This window comes from Rutidosis leptorrhynchoides, chromosome 2, assembly GCF_046630445.1.
Source record: "Rutidosis leptorrhynchoides isolate AG116_Rl617_1_P2 chromosome 2, CSIRO_AGI_Rlap_v1, whole genome shotgun sequence".
NCBI classification, from domain to species: domain Eukaryota; kingdom Viridiplantae; phylum Streptophyta; class Magnoliopsida; order Asterales; family Asteraceae; genus Rutidosis; species Rutidosis leptorrhynchoides.
Window position 1 is genome coordinate 532,275,719 of NC_092334.1, and position 14,100 is coordinate 532,289,818.

Consider the following 14,100-nt stretch of genomic DNA (forward strand, 5'->3'; position numbering starts at 1 on the left):
AGTTACTCGCATGTTTTATTCTCAGGTTCATGATTGATTGCTTCCGCTATGCTTAGAGAGTCTGCATATTTATGATGACAGCTTTTGTTAAACAATAACTTGCATTCTCTTTTGATACATTTAATAGTGGATGCTGTTGACTTTGTTTTTGTCAACTTTTGGATTAGTAATAATATATGGTTTTTTTCTAAACTTACATATTTTGATAGGTTTCCTTTATAGGAAATCATTTTTAAATAAAGAATGCAAGGTTATTTATTAAATTCATATAGAGTTATGATCAAGCTGTGGGACCAAGATAACGATGGTCGTCAAGTGTACTTTGACGGGTCGTTAAACCCTGTCCTTACTATCTTCCGCACCTGAACCTCCATGTTCAAACTCTAGCTTCGTCGACAGGACTATTCGAAGGTTAATTGGAGACAAATTTTTAGTTACATCTCCACAGCTCCGTCGAGGTGATTCTGATAATTACCATCGTTATTGACATCTAACTGAAGTTGGCGAAAAAATTACTATCGTTACTGACATATTTATATTTATACATTCGCACTAAATCCTGTAAAGACCCTGCATCCCCACCGGCTAAAACCACCCCCTATTACTGTTACACTGTAGCTTTTTCTTTCTTTCCCCCCCCCCCCCCCCCCCCCCCCCCCCTTTTTACAAAAATACCCACGGTTCAGGGCCAGAGGTTTCTGGCGACTTTACCACCACCTCCATCGCCACCACCGTCAACATCGACATCGCAAGCACTATCATCGTAGGGTTTCTTCCCCAATTCCCCACGATTGATTCCATCTCGATCCTTCTGGCGATTTGTCTCATCTTCTACACCAAAAGCCTGTTCGCTTCGATTTTGGATCCTTGGTTGGTTTTTCCTTGGTTTCCTTATTTTTTGGCCCGATGATTGTTCGTTGGGCGTTTTTTGCACCGTCGAATCGTTGATAACAATGGTGATTACAGAAACAGTCGACCGAACTATATTTTTCCGACGGTTTGTTGTTTCCCTTTTTACCGGATGCAGGTATAGATATATGGACGTCCATCTCCATCTTCATCTCTCTCACATCAGCGACTTCTCATCACGGCGCAACAACCGTAGTCTGATTTTCATTTATGAACTACCAGATAACTTTTGCTTTTGTTATTACAAGATTTTTCTAATTGATGCATAGATATAATATGTAATTTGTAAATTTAATTTTTCTGTAGGTTTTTTGTTATCATAACTTGATAAGGGATAACTTAGAGATTAATTGCAATTTCATTCACCCGAGTTTCCAATTGGTAAGTTGCTGCTTCGATTGAAATTTACTCTGTATAGTTTGTAAGCGTTAATGATGTTAAACCTATTGTATTCTGTTAACTAATACTATGAGTTTGAAACTGCGATATGATGAAATGGACGGGGATAATGCTCTTTTTGTTGAACATTTTGTCAATGTTAGAGTAACTATATGAAACTTTTTGACAACATAAAGCTTTTTGGTATGATAAGAAAGATAATTATATTTTATAACTGGCATCATATTGTTTGAAAATTATTTTCATTTGGATGCATAGCAATTGTATGATGAAATGTCTGAAGAAAAACAAATTCATTAATAAAAACTTTTATATAATCTTTTTTAAGTCATATTAATAAAAATAATAAATTGATATTTTTGTCTTCAGTCTTTTAATATATGCATCATGTAATGGGTATGTGGTACTGACTATATCATTTGTTTAGCTATACCTTATATTTGAAAAGTTTCTTAAATCGCTTGGTGTTAATGTGTTTATGATTAGTACTAAACATGATAAAAAAAAAAGCTGTTAGTAAACTCGGTGCTGATTTGCTTTGGGTCAGCCGTGAGCAGACCCAGATGCAGGTAACTCTTTAATTTTAGCTGATCATTTGGACCCATTCGATTATGTTATTTCACTTGATATGCATTAACAAATCCAAAAGATGAACAAAGTAGCCCAAATGAACCAGCTTTTGTGTAAGTTTGTAGTTGTAAGCTTTTGAGAGATCATCAGCGCCTTCTGCATATATTGATGAATTTTCTCAAGCTTTACCTATGGTGGTTTGTTTTTGTACTATAACCGTATTATTGTTATTATAAAAGCCGATCTTCACAAATAAACACCTCAAATACGATCTTATTGTTCGATATACTTACTGTCGTTCAATTGGTGTTCAGACTAAAGAGTTAATTTGCCACTGGAATGTGTTGACACCTTTTTCAGATATCAAACACTTTATTATTGTTATTATTATGTATATACTCCTTAGAGTCCATTGCATATACAATTATTTCCTATGTCACAATATATTTTTTTTACTGTTTTTCGTATTTTTTGTAGCTTATGTTTTCAGTTGCTGACATTGGTTATGTTTTTCAATTTGTTCGTCAATTTCTGCGATTTGTTAGGTAATCTTATCTTTCATTGTAGATTTTGAGGTTGTGTTGGTTTTTTATAGTTTTTTGCTGCAGTTTTTATGTGCTATTTTGGCGCTTGAAGTGGTTATTTGAGTGTATTGTTTATTGCATATTGTTAGTTTTTTACAAAGTGGAGCTCAATAGGTTCTTGCTGCTGTTGTTTGTGACTATATTTGACTTTAATTTTGTTGGGTTTCTCATTGTTGTTGCATTTAAAGGTAATTGATACTAAAAGGGTTTGGAACATGTTAATGAGAAGGTTGTTGTTCAACAATAGCAGCAGTACCAGTAGCTGGAACAGTTTGATTTCGTATCTCACTATTCAGATTCAAGGTATTTCATGCTTTTGTTGTGTATATGATGCATATAAGTTTTTGTCATACTGCTTGAGTGAAAATAGGTTAATGCAATGACTTGATTGTATCTGTACTATTTGTAGTGATGGTAGAAATAATGATTTGAACAGTTTCCGTGATCAGAACCTTACGAAGACTCGAGAAGTGTATGATAAAAAGAGCAGCCATATTTGTTTTTCAAATTATTCATTCTTTGCAAAAACTTGATTCATCTTCATCGCCCAAAATTACTCGGCTACACACTGGGAACAAGTCCATCTTCCTCGCTGCTTTTTTCCCATTATCTCCCGTATTTAATTGTTTTTCAACGGCGTTGGATTCTCCATTTCTACCCCAACTGCAGGTATTTTACTTATTTGGATTTTTAAGGCCTATCTATACATTTCGCGTTCCTTTAATTTCTCTATGATATATCTGTTTAGGATTTGTTAGTTAGACAATTTTGCTTATTATGTTTCCGTTATACATGATTCATTCTGTGTTGCTTTCAATTCTCTTATTATATATCCGTTTAGGATTTCTTAGTTACACTTGGTATTGACTATGTTGATAGACTTGGGTTTTTGAATATGTTGGATTTTTTTTACTGTTAGTATAAATATAGGATAGTACAACTGGATGTCAATAAGTTTTTTCGCGAATTCATTTCGGAATTTAATGTGTGGAAATACTGTATTTGTAGCAGTATAAATATAGGATAGTACAGCTGGAAGTCAATAAATTTTTTATCGAATTCAATTCGAAACTTAATTTGTGGAAATACTGTATTTGTAGGTTGTGTTCTATTGTTATGATTACTCTAATCTGCATAGCTTGAATTGATGAAGAACCATGAAGTAACATAATCCAACTTATTAACTCATAGAGATGATTGTGACTGAACTGTGGAGCATGTAGTTGCCCAAATCAACTCTACAAATACTGAGTGCTAAGGTCGGAATCAAATTATAAATATTTACTCATTAAATTTTTGTATGCTATGGTTTTAGTTAGAGCTGGTTAGTTTGATTAGGCTATTATTTTTGCTTAAATATGGATCTCAATTGATTCCATTTGACATTTACCAGTAAGCTATAACATAGGATTGACATTTTTGTGTTTAATTATCAAATGGCATCTACTTATCAGTCCTAACTATTAATATCCTTTAAAATAAAAGAATCACACATCACATGGGAACATAGTTGACTTATCGGATCTAATAGCTCTAACAAGAATTATATGCTCAGCTAATTACATTGTCAAATGGGATCACAATGGCCCTCTAAATAAAATTAGTTAATAAATGAAATCTACTTAACTATGCTAATATACTATGGTACAATGTTTTAAACTAATGACATCTACTTAAAATATAGAATACATGTTTTTTAAAATTATGGACGTGTTTATGTAATTATTTTATGTGGTTTAAAATCGACGTGTTGGGTCTTCCGTTTCAGGTGCGTCGGTTGTTTGTGACGATAGCGGATCGCCAATGATTGGGGCATCTAATGTCGTATGTATGTTTATTACTTTGTGCGATGTTACAGTTGTGATATTGGATTTCATTGGCTTCTTTTTTAATGATTATGTTCATGCATATCTTATATGCAGCTCATGTTTCATATATTTTGGATTTTCAACTCACACTTAAGTTACTTTGAAAGCTACAGGTATTTGAAAGCTATATGTTTGCTTCACAAATTTTTATAATGAAGTGATTATGTTTTATTGATAAAGAACGCTATTCAAGCCAATATGAATTACAACGACAAAAAACAAACTCGGTGTGCAGAATCTCAAATTCATATGTGAGCCCACCAAAAAATTGGACCAGACAATCGCAAACCCAACTTCTATGATATTCGGGGTTGCAAACGGAATTCGAAAGCATACAGGCAGTAGGATACCCACAACACTACTTCGAATTCAAGTCATTCAACCCGACTGAAAGGCTTCACAATGAAAGGTAAGTAGGTAACACTACAACAATTTAGATACTGTAAGTTTTAAGGAAAAAATTAGCGAATATCAGGTACTTCCAACATATTTATGTTCTACAGACCCATAACTCATAACTAATTACCTTTTATATGCCAGTACAAATACTCAGCAGACACCACAAAAACATATATACATACATGTCATTCATCCTTTACTATCATTATAGAACACATTTAAGGAAACATATATTTAGAGAAACAACCTGAATATATGTCATTGATCCTTTACTATCATTACAGAATCAATACAATTACTAACAAACTCATGAAAAAAGACTAGATCGGTCGCGTTCAAAACATCAAAGGCGTAAAACAAAGCGGTACTCTAAACGAAGACCAAAAAGACCGAAGATCAATCGACACCAACCCTTCAACACCTATCAAACATCAAGAAAGAGAGCGAATGCAACGAACAGAAGAAAAAAAAGATTAGGTAGATAAGCTAAGATCGCAGTCATTTTGTTAATTTAACCCAAACTACATAGCGAAAAAAACAATAATGCTGTAAAACAACCATTTTGTTAATGTAAATGGAACAAATTACGTAACAAACCAAGATCAACAAATCAAAAAGTAGCCGCAACATTGCGCGTCCCGGTCTCATTCTAGTTACTGACATTAGAAGTGATAAAATTACAGGACTATTCTAGCAATCTGGTACAACTACAGGACCATTCATGTAATTATTTAATTGAATATTAAAAAAAACCGTTCATTTCATCTGGGGACAGAATGAATACAGGCCTTGCAAGACGCCACGCGCTGACAGATAAGAGATTGTCACGTGTCCACCATCTGCAACGCTCTTCACGGGATTCCTTTTCAATTTTCATCCCCCACCCCTCTCTATCTTCGTTCATCACACGTCCTCATTTCTTCTTTCAATTTTTCTTTATAATTCTTTTTATTATAATTTATTTGTAATTTGTATTATAAATAAATAATTTTCTCACGAACAACTCACACATACACACCAATCAAATCAAATCAATCAGAATCAAAATCATTTTCAATTTCCGTTTACTCATGATCCGTTCTTCTCCGTATTTAGATTCGCATATTTTACTTGTCAATATATAATCCTTTTTATCATAATCATTTTAGTTAGTTACTGTTTCTAATCTTCTTAATTATTAGTTGTACTCTCTTCGATGGCAATACGTCGTCGTTTACCGCTGTTTTATGTCGCATTACTATGTTGTGTTATACGTATCACCGCTAGCGATGGCGATTCTGATCCGATATACATGTAAGTTTACTTTCTAATTTCAGTTTATTCAAGCTTATTCGATGAATCCTAGTTAATATTCATTAAATAGTTTGTACTATTTTTTCACTTTTGCATAGTTTGAAACCCTAACTTATGAACTCCTGTGGATTTAGTTTAGGGTAAATTCTTTGTTAATTGATGTTATAAAGAAAAAATTATACTGTAAATTTCTAATTTACATGTTAGGTTTTGTGGAAATATTTTGTGGTCCTGGTGTTGAATTATATGAGATATGGACACATGGAGTTAATACACCCTGGATTATAAGGCATGTTATGGGCAAGGCAATACTGACACCTGGCATGCTTGATTGCTTGTGTTGATTGTTTGATTAATGGGCCATAGAAAGCGACTGTTTGATAAGCTTTGGATTTAAGTACGAATTTAATTGAATTTAAGCTTTGGATTACATTATAGGTGATAGGTGATGTATAAGTTTTACTCAATAGAAGATTATGAAATGAAGTTTAAGATCTCCATTTATGAGATTGTTTATCTGGTAGATATGTATTAGTGTTTGTGTGTTGTTTATTTGGTAAATATGTATTACTGTTTGTGTGTTTGCCAATGGATTTTGGTTGGACAATTTCTCGATTCTAAGACGTATATCATGATTATAATGCGATGAACTCTAATAGTTAAGAAATTCAGATTTAGACAGAGAATGTGAACTAGACAATTGTGGCAAGAAACTTGAACACTCGATAAACCAGAATAAGATAATTAAAATAGTTAAAGCTACAAATAGGTTATATATTTTCTCAAATGTCCCGATGTAGACTATATACCCATTTTCGTCTCACTCTCGGCTACATACTGTCAAAAAGTGTTCTCATGACAACAATTGGTTACCAGTTACCGGAACGACCGGTCAAAATAATTACGTGTAATTTTCTGTTTTTTTAAAGGTGACGTGGACTAAATATAGTTTCTCTTTTGTTCCAATGTAGGCTATATAGTTTTTTTTTTGTTCCAACGTAGGCTATAAATATGATGACACGTCATCGACTTTTCTGTTTGAAGGTTAAATAGTATAATCGTTTATATTAGTACACTTTTTGAAAGTATATATCCGACAGTGAGACAAAATATGGGTATATGGCCTACATCGGACATTTGAGAAAGTATATAGTCTATTTGTAGCTTTAACCCTAATTAAAACGATCGAAGTGAAGAATATACTGTAATTATTTTGAAATGTGTTGGCCTAGATGGAAAGCTTATCCCATTTTTAGTCAATCTGTTTTTCTATTGCTTGACTTTCCTATACATTCCTCAGACTTATCAAAGAAGCTGCGCTCATGATGTGAACACGTATTGTAAGGTAATATTCATCGGTTTATGTTGTTAAAGCACTAATATTCATTGCTTGAAATTTTTGTTTGATCAGAGTTTGCGTTGAGCAATGCGAGAAGACAGGATGTGTGGGGGATGTATGCTTCCAACACTGCAATTTGACATCAGATAAGAAGACTATCAGTGAACCATGGTATCTTATCAGTGAACCATGGTATCTACAAGAGCCACTGTATATAAAATGGAAAAAATGGGACTGTCTTAGCGGTTGCCGATATCAATGTATGCTTGTTAGGGAGGGAGAAAGAGAGAGAGCTGGAGATAAGCCTGTCAAGTATCACGGGAAATGGCCGCTCCAGCGTGCCTTTGGGATTGAGGTGCGACAAACTGTTGTACTTAAAATGGTTGCAAAATTGGCGGTTGCGGCGGCCGATGTGGCGGTTTGGTGATTAGCGTGTCCCGATTCAAAGAAAAACGTTTAAATGAGTCGAGCAGCGGTCAAAAGCCAGGTCAAAGTCAGTCAACTTGGTCAAAAGTCGACTTTTTGTCTGGCCTTGTTCTAGTATAGACGAAAATCCCAATCTCATTTAAAAATTAGCAGTGACCGACTTCTTAGCGTTTACCAACTTTTTGTCGTTGACTGACTTTTAAGGGCGAGTCGGGACAGGCTAGTTCCCAAACCGATGCGCCGGCCGACTCGGGCGACTTTTACAACAGTGGTACTTAATATCGGATACTCGATTATTATATGCTGCTGTTTGAGGAAGCTGAGTATGCATTTTGTTTGCAGGAACCTGTTGCCGTAGCACTCTCTGCTCTTAATCTTGCTGTGCAATTTCATGGATGGGTATCTTTTTTCATCCTCGTAAACTACAAGCTGCCTTTAAGGCCAAATAGTCAGTCATACTATGAATACATTGGGCTGTGGCATATCTATGGGGCTTTATCGATGAACTTTTTATTTTGGAGCGCTGTATATCACAGTAGGTAGGGACTGGTCTCGTTCACCTTTTCTTTTCGATACCATCAGCATATACTTATTTTGTTACACTACTGCGGACATATGTTCGCCAGTTTGATAGATAGATATGGTGTGTGTGCTTTTAAACATTAAAAACCTTGCTAATCCTGCCAATTTCATTGTTTTGACCTAATCAACGCCATTTTAATTATTGTTTGTAGAACTTAAAGAAGTCTGATAAATTAGCTGATATATATATATATATATTGTCCAACTGGGTGATTTTCAGAGAGGTGGAAATAACGGAAAAACTAGATTATTCATCTGCTGCAGCAGTGCTTGGATTTTCTCTTATAGCAGCTCTACTACGAGTTTTTGATGTTAAAAGTGAGGCTACTCGGGTGATGATTTCGGCTCCGTTAATTGCTTTTGTTACAACCCATATCTTGTATTTGAACTGCTACAACCTTGATTATGGTAAGCTACCCTCCTCCCCTCATAAGCAAGGCTGTAAAAGTCGCGAGTTGGGGACGAGTCGGGTGTTGACCACCGTTGACTTTTAGTAATAAATAAATTGAACATATATATATCACACATAGATATATTAGACATAAATATTTCAAACATAAGTATATGGCACAAAATCTATTTTTAAAAAAATATTAATTTTGACCTAACTTTGACCGACTTTGACCCACTCAGACCCGACTTTGACCGACTTTTTAGTGTTGACCGACTTTTAAGGCTTTTTTGGGCGAATTGGGACGGGTATTTACGAAACTGACGCATCAGACGACTCAGCCGACTTTTACTACAGTGCTCATAAGATTATAAGAGAATGCAAGAACATATCAAATCTAATGTCAAATGTATTTCAGGTTTAAATTTGAAGGTTTGTGTTACCATGGCAGTAGCACAGTTACTCGTGTGGGGAATTTGGGCGGGTGTTTCTAACCACCCATCACGTTGGAAAATTTGGTTGGTGGTAGCTGGTGAAGGTCTGATTATATTCTTTCAAATTTACGACTTTCCACCATTTCGGGGTTTTTTTGATGCTCATGCCGTTTCGCACGCCATCGCCATTCCCGTATCCTACATCTGGTGGAGTTTCATTCATGATGATAGTGAATATAGAACGGTAGCACTCCTCAAAAAAGCAAAGTAGATCAAAAATGGAGGTTATACCCAACTCTTAAACAGGTCATTTTCTGTTTATTTATGCAGTGGTGTTGTTTTTTTGCTTGCATGCTAGTGTTTTTAAAAAGCGCGCTGCATAGCGAGTTTCCTTGTATCAAAAGTTGTGTCAATATGGGTTGGGGTGTTTTTTTAGAAGTTTTTGGTTGATATTATTTTTTTTTTGAAAGCTCCAAGTCGTTGGTTTTTACGGATTAATAAGGTGTCTGTACCGCTCAGAGCGGACTTTCCTTTTGGCTTTTGTCTTATGGAGCTTTTGTTTATGCTTCTTTCAGTATCAATAAGAATCTAGTTTTTGTTCCATAGTTATTGCCATTGTAATTACTTTTTATTTGCATATGATCCTTATTTATTAAAGTAATATATATATATTATATGTGGAGTATTATATAAACATGGGAGAATGGGTGAGGTGGGTAACTGTAACGAAAACTTTAAATATACAGAATGCAAGAAGTTACAAGAACAGATTAAACACAAAACACCGAGTAATACTCGCAACCAAACCGACTAAAAGCTCCTAAGTGATGATGCTAATACTATGTCATCTTTCTGCTGGGGATTTCAAGAATGCAAGCTATTTTAGTTTATTTTTGTTATTGTTATTGTTATTTGTTATGTTATGCAACCTACCCTTGGTTGTGAAAATTAATAGTCCGTCACTTTTGAGTAGTGATTGTTGGTTGTAACATCTGAAAGTACAAGAAAACTCATGTACAAGTTGGAAGTTTTTGGATGAATAGTGTGTTTTTGAAAGATGTTTGTAGAACAAGGCATTTTTAAGGATTTTTCGTAAAACAGGTGAACCAGGTGTTGGCAAAATATTGACTTCTTATTTTGTTTTTCTCATTTTTCTATAGAACCATACAAATCATTTAGCAATTCACGTTTTTGTTGATGTTCTACAAATACCCTTCAAAAACACACCATGAAAAAAATTCGATCAAGTTGTGAAAGATGATTGATGTCAAGTCATGATGCTTCTATTGAGAAAAGGTGATAATATGTACATAACTCATTTTTGATATGTACACAACCAATATGGCAATATACATTAAAGTGCTGTACCATACAATATTTTTATACAGATTGGTTGTGTACATATCAAAAATGAGTTGTGTACATATCAATCTCCATTGAGAAAGAGAGTTCGACTATCCGAGAACTTATGAACTCTTGCCTATTAGACAACTTACGAATGCTTGCAGAAAAAAAGTCTACATTCTGCTCAACCAACCGTATAGGCAAGCAGTAATTGAGGAGCTTAAGATGGTAAGGTGTACAATTTTATTTTATTATTAATATTTCTAATTTCATTATTTACTGCAACTTACTTTCATATTACACTGCTAAAGAGCATACCTAAACTCCGATCACTGGTTGCGCACTTAAAGTTTCCAATTTTGTCTCTATATTGTATCAAAGTGGTGTACAGCCCCATTATTACGAAGGGGGATTTCGGTTAGAAAGTTGTAAATTCCACCAATTTTCTGGTAAGAACAATTCACACAGTTGGCAATGTATGTATGTATGTACACAGAAAAATCAAACAGCAAATGCAGAAACTATATTAGAGAAATGTAGCCAATTATGTTGCTATCAATTTACCATTAGTCTGTACTTGGAATACAAGGTTAAAGAAAGCACATGGAATATGATCTTGAAAAAAAATGTGCATCCTGGAGAGTCAGTGTTGTAAATCTATCCTTTATTTATCTCCGAGATCTTCCCGAGATCTCGTTTTGGAAAGCAACCGCGACGAGATGCCCCTCTCCCGAGATTTATCGGTCAACGGGTTTAAATTTGGTCAATACCACGATTTTCCGGATTTGCACGCTCATATCTCGGATTTTTTCTCGTGAAGTCTTGTAATTTCTCAATTTTCTTGCTTAATACTCGAATTTTCTTATAAATTTTCGTAAAATGTATTTGAATATACATATATTTATATTAAAAACCCAATTCCTTTACTAAGTGTAGTGTAATTGGAATCAAGCCCATAGGAATTTATAAAAGTCAACGTAAGTTAACGTCCGAAATCTCCCCGAGATGCTGAGATCTCCCAAAGATGTTCAAACGGGATCTTCCCGAGATCCAAGTTCTCCAACGTTGTATGTACTAATGTATTCATCTTAAGCAACTTTACAGGTAGGGATGGCGCCCGCGGGTAACGGGTACGGGTTCTATATACCCACAACCCGCCCGTCGGGTTGTTTTTTTTCCTCATTGAGACCCATTACCCGTCCGCGTGTAAAAAAATTTCGCCCCTGCCCGTGACCCGCTGATACCCGTGACCCGGGGGTAAACCCGCGAGTTATAATAATATGCATCTTCGTTATTTTATTTTTTTGAAAAGTTAAGAAATTTTATTAATTATAAACAATATGTACAATTAATGTGTAAAATGACGTGAAAGTCAAGTTTGTTTTACCTATATGTAATATTATATTTTTAATCATTATTGATAATCATTACAAGCAAAAATCCTTTTAAATTGATAATTATATGTATAAACTCACGGATAAATTAAAAGAAGAGTCATGAATTAGCGGATCAGGTTTTACCCGTGATGGATAGTATGTATCCGCGATCCGTTGGCGGGTATGATTTTTACCCGTACCCGTGTCTGCCGGTAAGATTTTATGACTTTACCCACCCATCACGGATCGAGTACCCGCGGGTCACAGGTTTTTTCTCGCTCACTAGCATCCCTATTTATAGGTCATATTCCCTAGTGAGAAAGTTGTTTGGCATATGCCCATATATGGGCTTGGGTAGTTTGGGCCTAGAATTATTATTATCATAGAATTTGTTTACTGTTAAAGTCGGACAGGTGTTTCTTGAATATCGAATTACCAACAGCTAGTCGTTTAACTGAAATAAATTCCAAAGTATGTGTTGGGTGAAGTAAATTTTTCCTAAAATTATCTTTAAAACCTAATTTATCCACATAACCTTTTATTGATTTACACGAAATTGTACCAAATAGTTGATCTTGTTCATAATCTTCATCATTCATCATCAATATTGATAATAGAACCATTATCTACATAAAAATTGAATTCTTTAGTAGTCTCGGTCAAAATGTCTACTTTAAATGGAGATAAATGTTAGAACTTTTTACTGTTTATAACGTGTATCAATTAGATATTAGATATCATATCTAACTAGCGTTTTTTAATTTCTAAATTAAAAAGTTGTACACCTGGATAAAGAGAGGTTAAAAAAACACTTCATCATTCGTCTAATATTAATTGTCTCCAAATAAAAATTACGCAGTTTAAGAAAAAGTAAGTGTTACTTTTTTTTTTTACTATATAGTTTTACTCTTTATTTTTTACCTACATTTTTATTTTTATTCTAAATATATAAAATAAAAAATAAGGGTATAAAATAACTTTATTCTTCTATTTTTATATATTTATATATATTTATGAAAATGAATGATTAATTTAAAAAATCTCAAAAAAAATAAGGAACAATAAATTAAGGACAGAGTAAATGAAATAAAAGATTTCCCTTTTATATTACGGAGCACTTTCTAAACTGAAAAATCAAATATCAAAAGAAGTGATCTTGTAAGTCTTTGTACGGAGTATATTGGAGAATGTATCAAAAAAGAAATTTCTAACATCCGTAGTTCCGTACTAACGGTATATTCCGATATATACAATCACATAAAAGACAGAAACAAAATTAATAATAGTTTAAAAAAAACTAAAATTACTCAATAGCTCCATAACGAGATATCACAACCATACTCCACGTCATCCCCACCATCCCCATACGGCGGCGGTGGCAACATCAACCCTTCCGCCATATTCGCCAACAACGCCGGCATAAAAAATTCCTCTTCTTCATCCACATACCCCACCACTTCCGCCGTCCCACCATCACTCCGACCAAACCCCTCCGCCGCAGCCACCGCCGCCTTTCTAATATCTTTCGGATCCAATGACACCGGCATCGGCAAACTCCACGAATCCGCAAAATTCAAGCACGCCGACCGCCCTCTTAACGCCAACGCCGCCACATCATGAGCTCTTGCCGCCATTTCCGCTGTCGGAAACGTCCCTAACCAAATCCTTGATTTCTTATACGGCTCCCGTACTTCACAAACCCATTTCCCGGAGCTCCGTTTTCTAACTCCCCGGTACACCGGATGTCTCGTTTCTTGAAACTTTTTCCTTCCGGCACGTTTTTTAGGATGACTTGCCGCTAACATCACCTCCTCTGATGTACCGGAACTTTCTCCGGTGTCCACCTCCGACACGTAAATATTAAACTGACCTATACAATAATCATTATTGTTGTTACAATTATAATCAAAACTATAGTTGCTCATATCCATTTAGAATAAACACTGTTTCTGATTATTAACTGTAACTGAAATTCAGTTGATGAGTGAATTGAAAATATGTTTGTTTTTTAAGTGACACACACATATTTATATATGATGAAATGTGTGGGTATGATGTGTGTGGTGGGGGGAATGAGCTAAAACACGGAGAAGTTTTGTTGTAGTGTTGAGAAGGAGCACACTGAAAAAGAAAAGGTGAGCAACTGAATTGAAGCTAGAAAAGTGTAAATAAAAAACAAAGTGGAT

At 34.7% G+C, this 14,100-nt stretch overlaps 2 protein-coding genes and 1 long non-coding RNA gene across 9 annotated transcripts; 2 read left to right on the forward strand and 1 right to left on the reverse strand.

Annotated features, from left to right (window-relative positions):
• The first annotated feature begins 717 nt into the window (after nt 1–717).
• On the forward strand, nt 718–2,940 carry LOC139894554 (uncharacterized). Of its 7 annotated transcripts, none has more exons than XR_011775074.1 (5): nt 718–1,290; nt 1,856–1,877; nt 2,356–2,423; nt 2,651–2,765; nt 2,872–2,940. It is a non-coding gene; the product is annotated as an uncharacterized lncRNA (long non-coding RNA). The 7 variants fall into 7 exon arrangements; XR_011775072.1 differs by lacking the exon at nt 1,856–1,877 and adding an exon at nt 2,193–2,269; XR_011775071.1 differs by lacking the exon at nt 1,856–1,877 and having other exon boundaries at nt 2,193–2,423.
• A 5-nt stretch (nt 2,941–2,945) lies between these two features.
• On the forward strand, nt 2,946–9,868 carry LOC139894553 (uncharacterized). Its single transcript, XM_071877908.1, has 9 exons — nt 2,946–3,131; nt 3,563–3,721; nt 4,231–4,443; nt 4,566–4,739; nt 5,014–6,022; nt 7,434–7,716; nt 8,130–8,326; nt 8,590–8,777; nt 9,179–9,868. Exons 5-9 carry the CDS (start codon nt 5,925–5,927, stop codon nt 9,463–9,465), a joined length of 1,053 nt encoding a protein of 350 aa, XP_071734009.1. The 5' UTR covers nt 2,946–3,131; nt 3,563–3,721; nt 4,231–4,443; nt 4,566–4,739; nt 5,014–5,924; the 3' UTR covers nt 9,466–9,868.
• A 3,148-nt stretch (nt 9,869–13,016) lies between these two features.
• On the reverse strand, nt 13,017–13,886 carry LOC139892970 (dehydration-responsive element-binding protein 1A-like). Its single transcript, XM_071876101.1, has one exon. It carries the CDS (start codon nt 13,843–13,845, stop codon nt 13,222–13,224), a length of 624 nt encoding a protein of 207 aa, XP_071732202.1. The 5' UTR covers nt 13,846–13,886; the 3' UTR covers nt 13,017–13,221.
• Nucleotides 13,887–14,100: the final 214 nt, after the last annotated feature.

What these genes read in the sequence shown, in the direction of transcription:
- LOC139892970 (XM_071876101.1), bottom strand. Translation starts at nt 13,845, where the DNA reads ATGGATATGAGCAACTATAGTTTTGATTATAATTGTAACAACAATAAT.
- LOC139894553 (XM_071877908.1), top strand. Translation starts at nt 5,925, where the DNA reads ATGGCAATACGTCGTCGTTTACCGCTGTTTTATGTCGCATTACTATGT. An exon ending in AGCGCTGTATATCACAGTAG is followed by an intron (nt 8,327 to 8,589) that starts GTAGGGACTGGT and finishes GGTGATTTTCAG; the next exon opens with AGAGGTGGAAATAACGGAAA. An exon ending in CTGCTACAACCTTGATTATG is followed by an intron (nt 8,778 to 9,178) that starts GTAAGCTACCCT and finishes AATGTATTTCAG; the next exon opens with GTTTAAATTTGAAGGTTTGT.